This window comes from Sciurus vulgaris, assembly GCF_902686455.1.
Source record: "Sciurus vulgaris genome assembly, chromosome: 3".
Lineage (NCBI taxonomy): Eukaryota > Metazoa > Chordata > Mammalia > Rodentia > Sciuridae > Sciurus > Sciurus vulgaris.
The window spans coordinates 51,769,651-51,788,538 of record NC_136463.1 but is presented as its reverse complement, the minus strand read 5'-3'; the positions used below and the strand labels follow the sequence as shown (position 1 = coordinate 51,788,538).

The 18,888-nt window shown below is 41.0% G+C and overlaps 1 protein-coding gene across 1 annotated transcript in view; it reads right to left on the bottom strand.

Moving 5' to 3' along the window:
* The window catches only part of MYH13 (myosin heavy chain 13), a gene marked incomplete at its 5' end in the record, with an annotated part of 53,058 nt that extends 34,714 nt beyond the window's left edge, over positions 1-18,344 (bottom strand). The window contains 14 exons of the mRNA XM_079134054.1: positions 2,533-2,842; positions 3,614-3,784; positions 3,889-4,038; positions 4,764-4,882; positions 6,985-7,123; positions 9,909-10,012; positions 10,112-10,210; positions 10,302-10,365; positions 12,449-12,541; positions 14,248-14,359; positions 14,450-14,477; positions 16,048-16,204; positions 16,289-16,432; positions 18,141-18,344. Coding sequence (XP_078990180.1) covers positions 2,533-2,842; positions 3,614-3,784; positions 3,889-4,038; positions 4,764-4,882; positions 6,985-7,123; positions 9,909-10,012; positions 10,112-10,210; positions 10,302-10,365; positions 12,449-12,541; positions 14,248-14,359; positions 14,450-14,477; positions 16,048-16,204; positions 16,289-16,432; positions 18,141-18,344 — 1,894 coding nt within the window. The remainder of the gene's footprint in view (positions 1-2,532; positions 2,843-3,613; positions 3,785-3,888; positions 4,039-4,763; positions 4,883-6,984; positions 7,124-9,908; positions 10,013-10,111; positions 10,211-10,301; positions 10,366-12,448; positions 12,542-14,247; positions 14,360-14,449; positions 14,478-16,047; positions 16,205-16,288; positions 16,433-18,140) is intronic.
* Between the last annotated feature and the right edge of the window lie 544 nt (positions 18,345-18,888).

Sequence of the window (18,888 nt, the reverse complement as noted above, 5' to 3'; positions counted from 1 at the left end):
CCCAGAAACAGGAGTTTTGGTTTTCTTTTGACTTAAGAGACCTAATTTTTTGTTTGTTTGATCTTAAACTGTTCAGATTTGTGGACACTCAGCTTTATCCCCGTTGATGGGGTGGGGAAGGATGTGGGTAGCATTTCACTTAAATAATAATTTAAGACTCTCGGAACAGGTCAGTCTCTTACCTTTAGAAGTTAGATATGAAATCACACTGAATAATTGGCAAGATTGAGCCTTCCCTCTTCATGGTTGTGATTTCTTTCTTGAGTTTACTTCCTTTTATTCCAGTTTCTGTTTAGCTCTTTTCTTTTTCCTTCTTTCTTTTTTTCTTTTTCTTTTTCTTTTTTTTAGTAGTACTGCGGATTGAACGCAGGTCCTTCCACATACTAGGCAAGTGCTGTACCACTGAGCTACATCCTCAGTTCCCCTGTTTACCTCTTTTTTTTTTTTTTCTTTTTTTTTTTTATTGTAAACAAATGGGATACATGTTGTTTCTCTGTTTGTACATGGCGTAAAGGCATACCATTTGTGTAATCATAAATTTACATAGAGTAATGTTGTTTGATTCATTCTGTTATTTTTTCCCTTCCCCCCACCCCTCCCACCCCTCTTTACCCTCTATACAGTACTTCCTTCCTCCATACTTACCCCCCTCCCTAACCCTAACTCTAACCCTAACAATAACCCTTCCCTCCCCCCCATTATGTGTCATCCTCCACTTATTAGCGATATCATTCGTCCTTTGGCTTTTTGAGATTGGCTTATCTCACTTAGCATGATATTCTCCAATTTCATCCATTTGCCTGCAAATGCCATAATTTTATCATCCTTTATGGCTGAGTAATATTCCATTGTATATATATACCACAGTTTCTTTATCCACTCATCAATTGAAGGGCATCTAGGTTGGTTCCACAGTCTGGCTATTGTGAATTGAGCAGCTATGAACATTGATGTGGCTGTATCTCTGTAGTATGTTGATTTTAAGTCCTTTGGGTATAGGCCAAGGAGTGGGATAGCTGGGTCAAATGGTAGGTCCATTCCAAGTTTTCTAAGGAATCTCCACACTGCTTTCCAGAGTGGCTGCACTAATTTGCAGCCCCACCAGCAATGTATGAGTGTACCTTTCTCCCCACATCCTCACCAACACCTGTTGTTGCTCGTATTCTTGATAACCGCCATTCTAATTGGGGTGAGATGGAATCTTAGGCCCTGTTTACCTCTTAATAAGAAAGTAACTGAAGGTAATAAAAGTGAGCTGAGAATATTGTACAAGTCAATTTTTCTTCTTTTTCTGAAAGAAATAACCCAATTTGCTATCTTAATTTGGAGTCAGTGATATTTGGTCTACTTTTTCTGAATGACTTACTTTGATATTTAGCTCACATCCTCATCTGGTCTTATATTAAAGTTTTAGTGCTATCTGTAAGTGAGGTTATATAATATAGTTACAGAGACACACTGGCCAGATTTAAAGAAAATGATGTTCATTGTTCAAGTTTAAACTTGTACACATTTATTGCATTTCTGTGCCAAAGTATGCTAGACATTAATTTTGAAAGATCTCATTATCTATGAGATGTTTAAATTGCATATATTTAAAATTAAAAGCATTGATAAAATAAATTTGTGCATCTAGGTAGCCCATCCTTTTCAACTCTACTTATCCAATTATTTAAAATATAAATACAACGGTAACCTTAAAAATTGATACTAGCTTCTGAAGCCAGTTTAGAAAAGTATTCGGCCACCTCAGAAGGTTACCATAGTTACCATATGACACAGCAATTCCATTCCTAGGTATATTCCCCTCAAGAGAATTGACAACACATTTTCCCATAGAAACATGTCTACAAATGCTCATAGCAGCAGTTTTCACAATAGACACAAAGGTCAAGACAACCCAAGCGTCCGTCAACAGATGAATGGATGAACAAAATGTGGTACATTCATACAATGGGATGTTAGGTATCTATAGAAAGGAAGGAAGTACTGATGATATACGCCACATCGTGGACAAACCTTGAAAACATTAGTCTGAGTGAAAGCAGCCAGACACAAAAGGCCATTTAGTGTGTGATTCAACTTGTAACAGATTTCTAGAATAGGCAAATCCATAGAGACAGAAAGTGGATTAGTGGTTTTCAGGGGCTGGGGACCAAAATGGGCAGTGACTGATGTTGATAGATTGCGGGGGTGATGGCGGTAGTGGTACAATATTATGAATATACTAAACACTACTGAAATTTTTAAAGGGTAAATTTTATTGTATGTAAATTATGTTAATAAAAAATAATTAAACAATGCAATATTGGCTAGTTTGGGCACTAAGAGGTCAACTGTACCTCCACAGACCTTTGGCTTAAGAAACAGGAGGAGCTGGAGTAGGGGAAAGAAAAATGGAGAACAGAGACGGACAAATAAATCAAGCTCAGCCTGAAGCTCATGCTTGACTACTGGTTCAATGAGCAGCTTTGGGATATGAGTAATTACAGAGAGCTTTCCAGAGGCGGGAAATAAAGATAAGAATTTTACCTGTTTCAGCACCCGCATAGTTGGAGAAAAGGAAGGAGAGCAACTTCAGTGAAGATTTCTGGTACAGTCCCACCACAGTCTCATTCAGGGGGTCCTTGTTCTTGTCCAGCCAGCCGGCAATGTTGTAGTCCACAGTGCCAGCATAATGCACCAGTGAGAAGTGGGCCTCGGCCTTGCCTTTGGCAGGCTTGGGCTTCTGGAAGTTGTTGGACTTTCCAAGGTGCTGGTCGTATAGCTTGTTCTTGAAGGAGGTGTCTGTTGCCTTGGGGAACATGCACTCCTCTTCCAGGATGGAGAAGATGCCCATAGGCTGGAAGGAGGATAACAGAGATCAGGCCTCTTTATTTAAGAGTACTTACCAATGGCTCCATGATCTGGAGAAGCCAAAGAGAATTTCTTTGGTGCCTTCACTCTGTACTAGGAACACTGGAACATAATAAGCTCTGTGACAGCAAGGCTTCTGGTTTGGTGCAATGACAGAACAGTGGTAGATACACAGAATGTGTTCAATAATTGTTGAGCAAAAGAACATGGAATGAAATTTTGTGCATATAAATGTAGCTCACTTTTAGCAATACGCTTAAAAAATAGAAAGTTGCACAAGTCATACATTAAATAATATCTGGGTTTCTCATTTCTACTTAGGAAGATATAGTTATTCCAACACGATGTTTTCAAAATTGTTATGGGAAGTTCTTTTTAAAATGTTAATGTCATCTCTTGTTTTCATAGTAATACTCCACCAAGAATCCCACTGTGCCTGGTCCCTCCTCTTTGGGTCTTTGGCTAAACCTAAAGAATCAGAAGTGCCACAGTCCTTGCTGGGCTTCCACTCACATTCTTGGGAATAACTGAACCCCTGGATCTGAACCACCCATGCACCTCTTTTAGGTGTCAGAACAGTTTCTGGGGTGCTTTCCAAATGCTTTATCCTCTCTGCAAAAGGGGATTCAGCCATCTGAAGGCTCACAGCTTCAGAGAGTAGGGTTAGGGCACCAAACTATTAGCAGAGGAGAAGCAGAACAAGTATCCCAGGGTCCCAGCCAAAAGGAGCTGCCCCTGGGGAGCAGCGTTTCTCTACCTTCTCGATGAGCTCAATGCAGGCGGCCAGGTCCATCCCGAAGTCAATGAACTCCCACTCGATGCCTTCCTTCTTGTACTCCTCCTGCTCCAGCACGAACATGTGGTGGTTGAAAAACTGTTGCAGTTTCTCATTGGTGAAGTTGATGCACAGCTGCTCCAGGCTGTTGAACTGGGTGTTGCCAAAACCAAAGAGTTTGAGTGAGTTTGGAAAATTCACTGGAAATTTTGCCAAGCAGATACCAAGTAGGTCAGTCATTTTACCAAACAACTCACATCAAAGATCTCAAAGCCAGCAATGTCCAAGACTCCAATGAAGTACTGCCTGGGCTGCTTGGTGTCTAGCTGCTGGTTGATACGGGTGACCATCCACAGGAACATCTTCTCGTAGACGGCTTTGGCCAGGGCTCCCACCGAGTTGGTCACCTTGAGGAAGGATCACCCATAGCACACTCGAATTAGGGATTTTACAGTTGCATTAAGTTGGAACAGATGAAATTGATATCAAGAAGGTGAAAAGCAATTGAATTTTGCAATTCCATACTGTTCAATATAATGTTAAATATTTCTTGAGACGTTTGCCCAGCTTATGTTGCTACTCTTTCTTTCAGAACTATTCCATTTACAAAGATAATTTTCCAACAACCAGAGTTATAACCCATGACTCTAGCCCCTGGCCATACTTATTTGAGCCAGAGGTGGAGCCTTGATCCAGGATGGGTGAAATGGTGTCTCTTAAGAGAATCTGGAGTTGACTGGTCTCAGTCTCAGCGTGGAGCTGCAAACACAGAGATGTAAACTTGGGAGGTATGAGGGGATCACCCGCCAGAGAGGTGGAGAAAGCTTACCCACCTAAGTGAAGATACAAAAGTGAAAGAGAGAGCCCATAGCACCTCAGTGGTGCAGCTAGAAAAAGGCTGCCTAGCTCCAGAGAGTTCCCCTTTGCCTGATTCCTGGCCCTCATGGCACCCCGGGGACATTTTTTTTCTTTGGCATTACTTGAGTTCCCCCTGAGGCCTAAGAATGAAATCCCCCTTAATGTCAAAAACAGTTTCCTAAGTATTTCTGAGAACTGCCACGGAGAAGACTTTAGGATGATGATTAAAATAGCAAAATACCTTCCTCAACTGGACTCAAAGCATTTCCATTACCTGTTGGACATTTTGCCCCTTGGTGACATATTCATTTCCAACCTTCACCCTTGGACAGCACAGGCCTTTCAGCATTTCTGCAGAATTCAGACCCATCAGGTATCCAGCTTTGTCAGCCACTGACAGGAGAGGAGAAATGTGTCATGCAAAAGCAGCCACTGCTAAAGCACCCAATTAGGGTCTTGTTCCTCCCAGAAATGTTTTCTATTAACCCTTCTGATGTTTCTGTGTTATCCCATATGTACCAGGACTAGACTTAACCAGTGAAGTTTCAATTCAATTCGTAGTCCAGGGACCTGTCTCGAGAACTTCCAATTTGCCTCCTAGATATAACTTTTACCAGCAATTAACTTTTTGATTGATCCTGACCTACTGATATTTCAACTTCATAAAAAGATATAAATCACATAGTAATATTAGAGTCCAGTAACACATAAAATGGTATGGAAGTAAAGGAGGCACCATCTGGACAGTTGACAACACGTTAGGCACTTTCCTAATTTATACAAAGTGCCATGCTAATGACCAAAAGAGGCACAAAACCTTGACCCTGACTTCAAGTGTTCATAGACTGGCAATTGGCAGTTGGCAATTTCATATGGCTCATGGACTATGCTTGGCCCTCAGTATCTGTGGGTTCTGTATATGTAGATTCTACTAACCCTGGATCAAAAATATTTGGGAAAAAATTGCATCAGTATATGCATAGACTTTTTTTTCTTGTCCTTATTGTCTAAGCAAAAAGGCACAGCTATTTACATAGAATTTACATTGTTGTGGTATTGTGAGTAATTTAGAGATTATTTAAAGTATCCTGGAGGATGTGCACAGGTTATATGTGAATCCCTGGGGGTATTCCTTTGGCTGGGGGGTTGGTGAGCTGAGAAGCTGACTGCTGACTGATTAATCCCAGGTGGTCACATGTGCTACTTGGAGTGTCAGTGGTTTCTGCAGCTTGCCAAACACATTCTAAACCATTCATCCTGGCACTCGAGGCCTTTCAGAACAAATGCCAAAATAATCACATTTGAATTCTAATCTCTTACAAATCCACTACACATAGACTGCTCTGTAACCAAGGTGGACCACCCTCTGTTCCTTCCTTCCCAGCATATTCTCTTCTGTACTACTTTGCCCCAGGCAATTTCTTATGCCTATTCTTCCCTCTTGTCCACATTTTTCAGAATCCTAATCATCCTTCACAGTCCAGATCAGTGTCCCTTCCTCTAGGAAACCTTCCCTGATTACCCCAGTCAGAAATGCATTCTGCTGAGAGCTCTGTTTCTCTTCTGTTATTTACTTTGCACACCTGTGATGTGCAAGATTCTAAGACAGCTCTGAGACATACGCCCCCTGGTGTGTATGATGGGATATCACATCCATGATGAGGTTAATAACCAGTTGACTTTGAGTCCGTACAAAAGGGAGATTATCCTAGGAGGGACTAACCTAACTAGGTGGGCTTTATGGGACTGATAAATTCATGTAAATTTCCCTAATCTCTAATTCCTTCTTATTACCCGAGAGTATAAAACACTGCTGCACACACTTTGGGGATGATCTAAGAAGGTAGAATTATTACCCATGTTGCCAGCCTTTTATTCAAGGCATTTGTAGGATGCATTGTGAGAGATAAGAGTTTCAATTAGTAGGACATAGGGGGGTAAATCCTGTCCTTGTTCAGCCCTCCTGCTTCCCTGGTTCTATTCCCAAACCTCTCAGGGATGATGCAGAGGGTATTAGTGGGGTCAGCCAGGTGAGAGTTATGAAGAGGAACATTTGTTCACCAGTCCTTACTTCAGGGTCAAGTTCAACAGATGTCAAGGTGGGAATGATAGGAAGAAGACAATTTGGACCCCACTTTATCAAAGGCCTCATTTTAGGCCCAAATGACTAGAACAGTATTGTAGACATTGATAGTAATGATATACACAGACATAATGTGAAGGTCACTTAATGATTCTCGCATTAATTCTACCTTAAAAAAATACGTAAACTTTGAATGTGGAAACTAGCAGAGTGGTTGGTGATCCCCACTATAGGAGTCCTTGATCAAGTGAGAGGACTTCCCCAGTGTAGGTACACCCAGCTTCAGACAACTTAAATTCCATTTATACAATTTTGGAAGAGCAAATCTTGAGATGTAATGTTCAGCTCACATGGTCTCATCCACACATGAACACAAGGGGAGAGTCAAATCCTCCTTCTCAGATGAAATTACCTTCTGTGCCGTCTGGCTCTGCCTGCTCCTCTCGCTGCTTCTGCTTGAACTTCATGTTCCCATAGTGCATCACCGCTCCTGTCAACTTGTAGATCCCAACTTTCTCCTCTGAGCTGAAACCCAGGATGTCAATGGCATTCTGGGAGGAAAAAAGGCCAGTTATCTCAATAGGACCCAGGGATCTGCATGCAGCTTTCTCTTGGCAGAGACCTCCTTTCAGTACATGAGATAGATTTTGCTCAAATAAATGGATGACAGGTGGAGTGTGGTAAGTTAGTGGCTCAAAACCATTTGTTTGACATGTTTGTGTGTCTGGAGATGATTGTAAGAAGAACATGTGAATGATCTGTTTTTGTCCATCAAATAAAAACTGAGTAAAATCCTTCCCACTGTGTGTAGATGGGGGCTGTTTTCTGAATGAGGCTATTGAGAATCTGTGTGAAGGAAATCACACAGATAGTGATGGAGAAATAGTGTCCAAAAATTTGAGAGTTTATCATTGTAGCATAGGAATTCCCATGTTGTTCAGAATCAAGTCAATGCATTATAGAACAGCAGATCTAGAAAGGGAAATCGTCAATGATAACACCATCAGTTTTCAAATGAGAAAGGGGCAAACTTTTGCAAAGCTCCTTTTTCTTTCTTTCTTTCTTTCTTTCTTTCTTTCTTTCTTTCTTTCTTTCTTTCTTTCTTTCTTTCTTTTTTTGTGCTGAGCATTAGTGAGACACTGTTCATATATTTTTCTCATTAAATTCACATGAATACCTTGTAGATGTATAGATTTTTTTCCAATTTCCAGGTGAGGAACTTAGGAACTTAGGTTCTATTAGGGCAAGTAACCTTTCACACAGGAAAGATGTGAAAAAATGGAGGCTAGAGATAAGCTGGGTCACTACCAAGTCAAAGCCTCTAGTAGGTGGTGATTTGGTTATGTAACCATTTTGCCCATCTACCACAAGCTTTCAATCAAAAAAAATCCTTCTCTGGGGTATCATATTGCTGACATAGCAAGGTTTATAACCTGAGCCTACACAATGTTCATTGTGGGGCTGAAACATGTCTGGACATGTCTGGTGACTTGGTAGGATGAACCCTGTAGGTCAGCAGGATGATGTTGAAGAGTGGGCCACTCTTAGGATGATGCCCTCTTTCGGGGGAGGAAGAGTCCACATCAGGAACTGAAAGAGGAAGACAGATCCTGGGGCCATGAAAATTAACCCTTGAATGCACCCCAGGGAGGCATATCTATGTCCAAGGGAGGTGTTGCTTTAGGTTAAAAGAGAAAGAGCCTTTCATTAAATGCTGAAAGGAACCAGGAGAAAGCATTACTGCCTGGGGAGGGAGCCTCTTGGAGAATATAATCCCAAGAAGGCATTCTCCTCATTGGTCATAAACCATCACCCAAGAACAGCTCTGTGAGTTGGGAGAAGCAACTGAATACCTGGCAGCATGGGAGCTATACCCTGTGGATGTGAGACAGCTTTGGTGACTTGAAGGATTACAGCAAACCTCTGTATCCACAGGTGGATTCAACCAACCACAGATCAAAAATACTTGGGAAAAACACACTTGTAACTGTACTATCACATACAAACCTTAATTTTTTGTTATTGCCTAAACAATACAATATGACCTTTCACAGCATTTTCATTGTACTATAAGTAATCTAGAAATGATTTAAAGTATACAGGAGGATATATGTAAGTTATATGCTCATACTACCTCATTTTATATAAGGGACTTAAGTATCTATGGATTTGGTGTCCAGGGGGTGTCTTGGGACCAATTCATCACAGATACTGAGGGATGGCGGTACTTAGAAGGGCCTTTCTTGGGGGTTGGAGGCAGAGCATCAGTCATTCCTAGACCATTTTCTGTACTTTACCAGTTGGGAAAGACTAGGGAAAACTGGTTAAAAATGAGACTCGATTTAAGTTAACTCTATTTAATCATGAACATTTTTTATTTGCATTAAAACAATTAGCTACACCCAGAAATGTCACACAATGAAAGCTAAGAAGCTGGGCCCTGGGCAATGTCCCTAGGATGAAGGACATGACTTCTTTCCACAGCTCTTAGAGTTTCTATGAGAATGAAACCAGCAGAGATAGAGATGAACTGCTCAGAGATGGGTATTTTAATTAAAAAATGCAAGTTATGGGGTTGGGCCGACTTGGGTTTAAACATTTTCTTTGTAATATACAGACCCCGTGTCTTCAGGCAAATTATATAGTTTCTCCTAAATCTCAGCTTCCATATCTGTGAAGTGGGAATAACTACTCCCTACACCAAAGTTAATTTTAAGACTTAAATTGATAATGCAGTTAACCACAAAGTCTCAGGGCCTTGCACACATCAGTGCTCAACACATTCAGTTATTATTGTTATTATGATTATTTATTCTGCAGATATTCCCCAACGAAAAAGGCCACAGACCAGACAGGTGTACTGAGGAAATAGGTGCCTAAAGTGAACCTAGGAGGACAGGTAGAAAGAAAAATGGTGAGGCCAATGCAGTGTAAGGTTGTTGTTGTTGTTGTTGTTATTATTTTGTCTCTCTGTTTTGTCCTTCTTCATATTTTCTATATTTTCTTGAGCTGTGTAGGTGGTTTGGTAATCTGAAAACTTCCAACAAATGTTACATTACAAAGCTTATAAATACAACAATTTATTCTAATTAAAGTGTTAGAGGATAGAAGTGAAGGCCTGCTTGGAGAACCTTCAGGATTCTTATTTTGGAATTTTGTGATGTGGAACTAAATAGGGAAAGGGGCAGACTGTACTCATTCTCTGAGATCTCAATTCTTGTCTTGGGTCTAAACACTTAGTGTCCCTGGATCCCAGTTTTCTCATGAGCTCACTAAGCTGCCTCTCAGTTCAAAACTTCTTAATTCTCTGTATAAACAAATTAATTTCATGCTTACATCAGTTGCCAACAGCTCCTCGCTGTCATCAATGCTGGCTACAGTGACCTCTCCCTGGCTCACGAAGGGAAAGTCAAAGGGGTTGGTTGAAATCAGAAGCAGGTCTGCAAAACACAAAGATCCCTTTAATATTGTAGACACAACTTAATCTGGGCATTGTCCCAAAGCCACTGATGAGGAAAAGAATGATATCCAAGACTTACCAATGAGCTCTGGCTTCTTGTTTGACATGATTTGGTAAAAAATATGATAGCTTCTCTCACTGGATAACTGAAACGTCACTCTGGATTTTTCCAAGAGATCTAAGGTAACCAAAAAGTAATGATTTCGGGTTCCCAAGAATTAACTTTGTGGTTAACTATCAGGGTATTTGGATCACAGGTTTGGACTCACAGGTTTCAATGTCTGCTGATGCCAGCTTTCCAGTGGCTCCAAAGTGAATCCGAATGAACTTCCCCTGTCCAATGGCAGGTTGACAAACACCAAGTTACTTGCTTTATATGGTTCTGTGTGGGCCTCTGATAGGTGCTACCACCGATGGGTGGGAAGCACAGGGTTAGGGAAAAAAATGATGCCAAGAAGCATAAACACTTCCTTTCTCAGTTTGTCCCATACTCAGAGTCCCCAGGCTGGGCCAAGCAAGGCTCAGGTAGTTCTACCCAGAGCAGCTGCCCTGTCTTACAACTCAGTGAATGTCCATAGGCTCCTTTCCCACTCCCTGCTTGAACCACCTCATTCCTGATTGCATCCTTGATTTTTATCCTGTTTTTATACCTCGATTCCCAAACACTTTCTCAAATCTTGCAATTGGTTACATGAATGGGTTTTCTGTCTAATTTCTTTTTTTTTCTTTTGCCTCTGGATGCTACTTCTGAGATTTCTCACTGCAGTTTTACATACTACTTACTACAGGCAAGTTTAACTCCTGGGTCTCTGGCTCCCAAAAGAACAACTCAGGGTCTGGGTTATCACTTTTTTGGGGAGTGAAAAATAAAATATTTTTACATATATATGTGGTATGTATAGGTATATATGTATATATTTACATATAATATATATATGCACACATATATACACACATATGTGGTGTACATACACATATGCACATACATACATATAATTACACATAAAATATATCATTTAATTTATATATTATCTTATAAAATTTATATATAATTCACACATATATAAACATTATGTATTAATTTACATAATACATATATATAAAATGTGTGCACCCCTTTCTCATATTCACTTAATTGGTACTCTACTACACTGTGAACAAATTTGATGGTGCAAATGTTGACTTACTTATTCCACAGAGTCTGGAATGTGGTCACTATTCAATAATATTCTCAATATTTTTCTGAATGAAGCCTAGAAGGATTTGTGCAGGGTCAGTGGAGGTATGTGTGAAGGGGAATGTTGGAACTTCAGTAGTTTTAGCTAATTTCTGAAAGACAATGGAAGTCACTCACTAGCCTGCAAAGGTCAGGAGGGAGGAAGGTGAACAGAATACTTATGACTTCTGAGTTTTTCCAAGAGGAAAGACTGTTCAATTGAATAAATGGATGTGATGACAGGGAGTTCCTGAAGGCATCGTCTCCACTTTAAAGTGGAATCAGGTTAGCACCATAGCTAAATCGGTCCAAGTACTATAATACATCTCTACGCATGTAAAATGCACTCAGATCCTCTCCAAAGAAGGGCTTAGTTTTGCACCCACAAAGATAGATGTGCAATAGACAGTGCACAGGGTGCCAAGGACATTTCCAAGGAAAGAAAGGCCAGGGATCAGAGCCACAATCTTTGAAGAATAAATCTACTTTTTAATCAGTAACCATTTCATCTTGGTGGAATGACCATAAAATGTGAGCTTGAGATTATCCAGCTGGTGAGATGTGTGAAGTTCTGATGTACTTTTGCAACTAGAGGCTTAAATACTCAGGTACCTCTGAGTATTTGCTCCCCTCACCAATGAAATTAAACAGAGCTGGATGTTTGTTTATTTGCCAATGTGGGAGTAAATACCTGTTTGGTTGAGCTAATCCAAAGTGAAATGTTGAAGGATGGACTATATCATTCAATATGCTCAGCACCAACCAATTTCCACTGGAATCTCTTCTGCCTTTGCTAGTTCTTCCCCACCTCCCAGGGCTTTCTGACTTGGAGGAAGTCAAATCTGCCAACTTAGTTCTCACCAAGAATTCTCTGGCTAAGTCAATGGATGTTACTCAGTAATATTAAGTGAGCATATGAACAGATGTTCATTATCATTACCTATTTAGGAGATATAAATTAAACCATCAATTAGCTATCACTACACACTTATAAAAATGGCTAAAATAAGGTTTAAAATGTCTCCATCTAGAGAATCTGATTTTAGCATTCAAGAATTGATTTCTACTTGCAGAATCTGAATCTCTGTGACTTCAGGATGCTGTGAGATGATGTTAACTAGTTAGGCAAAGACAGCTAAATACTCCCTCTGTCAGAAAGGCAGAAGGGAGGGCGTAGTTGAAAATGGGACTGAATCTTACAAATCTGGAGGAGTTGTCGTTCCTCACGGTCTTAGCATTTCCAAAGGCCTCCAGCAGGGGGTTAGCCTGGATGATCTGATCCTCCAGTGTTCCCTAACAAAGAAAGGAAAAGAGAGGACTTTGGACTGTCTTCCAGAGAAGCCCATTGGTGACTGGAAAGTGTGTGTGCTCTGGGAAGGGTTCAGGGAGAAGTGTCCACCAGTCCAGTACAGACATGTGGAGATACAAAGACCCCACCAGATCTCACCTAAGGAGTCTTAAGATCCTACCCCAGAAAGGCTTTTATTAGGACATCAATGAAAGAACCCCCTGGTCATGACAGATTCTAAGATGGACCATTACTCTCTCCATCTTGACATTCACATCACCTTTCTTCTCTGATTACATTTCATTATAAATCATGGATGTTTTAGGTACATGTACCTTTGTACTCACCTAAATCATAGACACTTGTGTTCAGAATTGGAAATGACCCAAGAGATCATGCAATAGAAACAATGGTTTTCAAAAATATCTTGTAAATAGCAAAAAAAAATTCATAAAAATTGTTATTTAGAAGTCTAGTATGGCAAACAGGAGTTCTATCTCACTCCCATGACTTATCCTTCTGGCTCCAGAGAAGTTTTGGAAACTGTTAAATCTAGTGATTCTCAAAGTGTGGTCCCTGGACCAGCACTACGAAACATGTTAGAAAGGCAAAACATTGGGTCCCACTTCAGAACTTCTTAGTTAGAAATTATGGACTGGGCCATAATTTAAAAGCCCTTTAAAAAGCCCTTTTATTGGTTCTGATTATATGCTTCAGTTTGAAAACTGGTGTTTCCATTCTTTTCTCCAGAGGGCATGTGGAGTTGATCTAGATCACTCAGCTATTGCTGAGGAAACTGGTGCTAGACCCCAAGTCTACTTTTGGTCTTGCCCCATATTGTGATATAATTAAAGATATATATATATATATATTACAGTCTTCATCTGTTTCCTGGCACAAATCTCCTGAAACCCTGAGCATCTCCAAAGTGCTAAGTGTCTTATTATATACTAATGATGAATGAGTGGTGTCTGTCGGGGTTCTTAGACAGCCCCAGGATAGGAGTTAATTGCCATGAGAACTGATTATAGGGCTGGAGATTTCAGGGAAGAGGGACTGAAGGTTGATCACCAAAGTCAATGATTTAGTTAGTCATGTCTATGTAACAGAACTTCTGTAAGAATTCTTAACAAAAGGGGTTTGGAATGCTCCCAGATTGGTGAACACATGGAGATGCTGGGAGGTGGCATGGCGACTGCACGTTCCTCTCCCATATCTTACCCCCCTGGGCATCTCTTCCGACTGACTGTTCTTGAATTGTATCTTTTATAATATACCAGTAGTAAATAAAGTGTTTCCCTGAGTTCTGTGAGTCATTCTAGAAAATTACTGAACTTGGGAGCCCCAGATTGGTAGCTGCTCAGTCAGAAACACAGGTAAAACAATCTGGGGTTTGCAATTGGCACCTGAAGTGGAGGGTGTCCTATGGGATATGATACTATTTCCAGGGAGTTAGTATCATAATTGAATTGAATTGAATTATAAGACCCTCACTCCCACCCCAGTTGGTGTCTGCAGAGGATGAGAGCATTGCCTAGTGTAGAAAAAACCCCCACACATTTGGCATTGGAAATGTCCTGTGTGAGAATACAGAGAAGAGGAAACTTCTGTTCTATTTACCTGCTTTGCATGAGGACAAACCCTTGGTACTCACCCAATATGTCAGATATGCTTATTCTAATATGCCTCTCCAGTGCAGGCCGCTACTTACCTGCATTTTGCCTGATGGCTGCTCTTTCTTCTTGTCCCCAGTTACTGCAATTGTTGCAAAGTACTGGATGACACGCTTGGTGTTCACAGTCTTCCCTGCACCAGATTCTCCACTGTCAATTTAAAGTAAATGGGGTAAAGGAAAGTGGAAGGGACAGGCATTGGCTTGTGAGTCATCATGGGCTCAAACAGGGGTCACTCACGTGATGAGGATGGACTGGTTGTCTCGATCTAAAAACATAGAAGGAGGCAAAACAAAATAAATGAACAACAAACAGGATTTAAATACAGGGCAAATTGGGAGAAAGTTAAAGAACCTAGGGTCTAATTTAGTTTTGCCATGAATTTGTGGTGTGGTTCAGGCATGTCTAATCTTCTCGGGGAAAGTTTGTGTGAATTTCCTAAATGTGGGATGTTGGGGAAGCCTGGAAAGTGAACAGTGAACCCCACATGTAAAAGTTATTCATGTTGGGAGATCTTTAACTCTTTGCTAGTACTTTTCATCTCCCTTTCAAACAAAGAAAGAAAGTCTCAGACTCTGAGCTGGTAGGAGGTCACAGCTTCTAATTAGAATTTATAGGCACTTACTGACTGTCATTGTATTTTTCTCTTACCTTTATTTTCTACTCATGAGAAACTATTTCTATTTATGAGAGTATAAATTAAATTTGTCTTGCTAAAATTCATACATTGAAGTCCTAATATCCAGAACCTCAGAATGTGACCTTATTTGGAAATAAGATGCAAATAAGATGCAGATATAATTAATCAACATGAGGTCTTTCAGGGTAGGGTGAGATCCTGATTCAATATGACTGGTATCCTTATTAATAAGGGGACATTTGAAGACAGACACACACACAGGGAGAATGCCATGTGAAGATGAAGCCAGAGAGCACTGTGATGCTTCTACATGCCAAGGAACACCAAAGACTGCCTGCAAACCACAGAAGCTAACTAAGCCAGAGGCCTGCAACAGGTTCTCTTACAACCTTGGAAGGAACCAACCTTGCTGACACCTTGGTTATAGACTTCTAGCCTCTAGAACTATGAGACGATACATTTCTGTTGTTTAAGCCACCTAATCTGTAGTACTTTGTTATAGCAGCTATAGCAACCTAATATAAATAGTAATGTAAACCTTCCCTTTGAAACTGTTGTTACTTCAGTTAAAGAAAATAAATATTTGCAGAAATGGTAAGAATTGTAGATGTGGGATAGAAATGACTGAAGAATGGGTGGCATTGTATTGGACCCAATTTTTAAGTGTCCTCCAATCTCAAATGCCAGCATTTATTTCTTGTCTCTGTTGAGTCAAATAAGGTGAAAGTTGAATAGATAAAAGTGATGGTAGGTATAATGGCATAGCAGTATCACCATATTTGCATTTCTTGTGCCATTTTGGACATCTGGGGAAGATTGACAAGAGTCTGAGTTTGTAGGAAAAGGCAGGTAAAGGGACACATTTCTACCTATTTTTACAACTTTGTGGCTACTATATAGTTTCTTCCAAGTATGTCCATACTGGGGATGGAGAGGTTAAGGACAGGGCATCTCCTTGTGTTCCACGGTCCCTGAAATAAGCATGGACTTTAGTGTGGCTTCAGCCATGAACACTGGCCTTGTCAGGCACCATGACTGGTAAATGGAAGATGTTGCACCACTGGCTTTTTATTCCCAAATCATCTAAGGCATTTACGATCATTTTGGTTCATGCATTGTTAAGATGACCAAATCCTCTAAAGGGCTGAATAACTAACTGAGAATTATTTTTAAAAACATGATCAAAGAGATGACTCACCAGTCAGCATGAACTGATAGGCATTGTCAGAGATGGAGAAGATGTGGGGCGGAGCCTCCTGGCGCTTTTTGCCTCTGTAGGCAGCCACCACCTCAGGGTTGTACACTGGCAGCCACTTGTAGGGGTTGACGGTGACACAGAAGAGGCCTGAGTAGGTCTGGAAAATCAGAAAATTAATCATTTGGATCTTGTTTTTACTCAGAGAGATAAATAAAATGCACAGATGTTCAAGGGCACTCACATAGATCATCCAGGCTGCATAGCGCTCTTTGAGGTTATACAGCACAGCAGGCTCATGCAGGTGGGTCATCATGGCCATGTCCTCTATCTTGTCAAATTTGGGAGGGTTCATGGGGAACACCTGGTCACTGTTCAGAGTGAGCGTCTGGGTATTGAGAAAAAAAAGCAATCAATGATGGGGAAGCCAGTGATCTGCACCTCACCTCACTGGTAGGGTGGAAGTAGTGAGATACTGTGGTACAATTATCCCATGCAGTGATATCTTTAGGGGTCAATTCCATGTCTAGAGATGATCCTTAAGTAACTCTCCTTGATTAACCTGGTTCTGGTCAAACTGTATGATCAGTTCTGGTCTGATGCCCCCAATCAGTCTGCCATCATGTGGTCCAGGAGAGGGTTACAGGGGTGCAGAGTTATAGAGCCCTTTGGCCCTTGGGGTGGCTAGATGGAACTTAGAATAGCCAATATCAAGGTAGGTTGCCTTTGTTTACCATATTTGCTGTGAGTGCTGGGGTGAGACAAAGTTTGGAAGGTTGGAAGGAAGTGCTCCAATGTGTTTTGTGCGTTTCTACCTCAATGCCCCTGATCATGTGGGTTCCTTTATCTAGAATATCTTCATTGAAATGATATCTGGACACCTTCAAGTGCCCCCTCTTCTGGGATCCATTTCCTCTCTTCCTTGTTTCTTCAAGGCTCCCATAATTCTTTGTACCTCTGCTTTCTTAGTTAGAATATTTGAGCCTGCATCTATGCATTGCTCATGGCTGTAAAATATTTTGAGGCAATTACTAGATTTCCCTCCCACCCCCTGTCTATTTTCCTCACCCAAACTTGCAGTTGACTGTGCACTTCTTTCTTAAGAGAGGTAGAAAATTGGATAGAAAAGAGAAAGCGCCTACAGGATTTTCTGGATTTTGTTTTCCAAAAACCAAAGTGCTTATAGGACCTTTGAAGATTTTGCAGAGAAGGAAAAAGGAAGGAGATTTGCCATAGCCTAAATTTCTTGAGAAGGGAGGCCCACCTATCCCAGTGCCCTGGACTAGAAAGAGAGATCCCACTGTGGCCAAAGGATGAGAGAAATGTCTCTGTATCCTGAAGCGTTAGGAGCTGGCACTTTTTTCTAAATAGATCTTTTAGGAGGAAATTGACCTCAATGAGAGACTGTGTAAGGTTATGAAAATGTGCTACAACGCTGAGGGTAGGATGACCCTGAGAGTGACTGAAGACATTTTATTTTCCTAGTCCAAGTGATAAAGATCTGGAATTAGAAGTTATGTCCAAAAATAAGAAACTTAGATGAATCTGTCTCATGTGCCTGAGTTTGAATTGAGACTCATACTTGCCACATACATCTTGATTTCTACAGTAGATGGTAAGTTTGGGGAAACAATGTGCTGAGAGTTGCAAATATTTGAAAAGTGACCCAGGCATGCTTTGATGGAGAGCTGATGGATGTCCAGTAAGTACTGAACGGAATGGCACTTTGTAATTCTCCATGTTAAACTAGCCAGTGCCTCCTAGGCTTCCTCTTAAGAGTCACTGTGTAATCCAAACAGCTGTATTTGGTTTTCCATCCAGCAACAATAGCACTGATTTGCCTTTAAGTAGTCCAATATCTTTTGCCTGAACTTTCCCCTTTTCTCCAAAGTGAACACCCCCAGATTCTCAAGCCCAAACCCTCGAAGGAAAGATGCAGGAGTGATGTGTGTGGCATGGCAACTTTCACCTGTTCCTTCATTACAGAACAGGAAGTTGTAAGTTTCCTTCTGTCTTTAGATGCAACTTCTAATATTCTCTTCCAAAGGAAAACAAGGATGCCCATATTATCCAAGACATTTGAGATCAGCACTTACTCGGTCATCCAGGGTCTTGACGATGACTTGGTCATTTTCCCTGCTCTGGATCACACCTTTCACATACATTTCCTTATCATCCACTGCAAAGCAGGCTTTCTTTGAATCAAATGGGCGATTTTGAGCCTCAATTCTCTCCTTCTCTGGTTTCCGGAGGTAGGGAGCTGCTTCTCCAAAAATGGCCATCTCGGCATCCGAGCTCATGACTGCAGGGAGCTGGGAAGACCAGGGAACTGCTGAGTCTCACACCTGGATGATCACTGCATCTACAGGGTCACTACCTTGATCCCCATTCAACAGTGGGCCAGATTCACAGGCTCTGAGAAGAGCTGAGTTCTGAGGGATCTATGACCAGGTCTAGGGCTTTCAGTAGGCAAATGGGAATAAGGTAAAAAGGAACATTTTAGGCCAGGTGCCGGGGTGCGTGCCTGTAGTCCCAGCAACTCAGGAGGTTGAGGCAGAAGGATCACGAGTTCAAAGCCAGTCTCGGCAATTTAGGGAGGCCTTAAGCAACTTAGAGAGGACCTGTCTTAAAAATAAAATATAAAAAGGGCTTGGGGATATTGCTCAGTGGTTAAGCACCCCTGGGTTCAATCTCTGGTACCAACAAAAAGTAAAAATAAAAAGGAACATTTTACTCTAAGAAAAAATTGTGAGGACTGTTTTCTCTTTCTGAGCGTCACTTTTTGGAACATCTCTTAGTTTAGCCCCAGGTGTGCAAGTTTGTACCAATTAAATGTAACCTTGG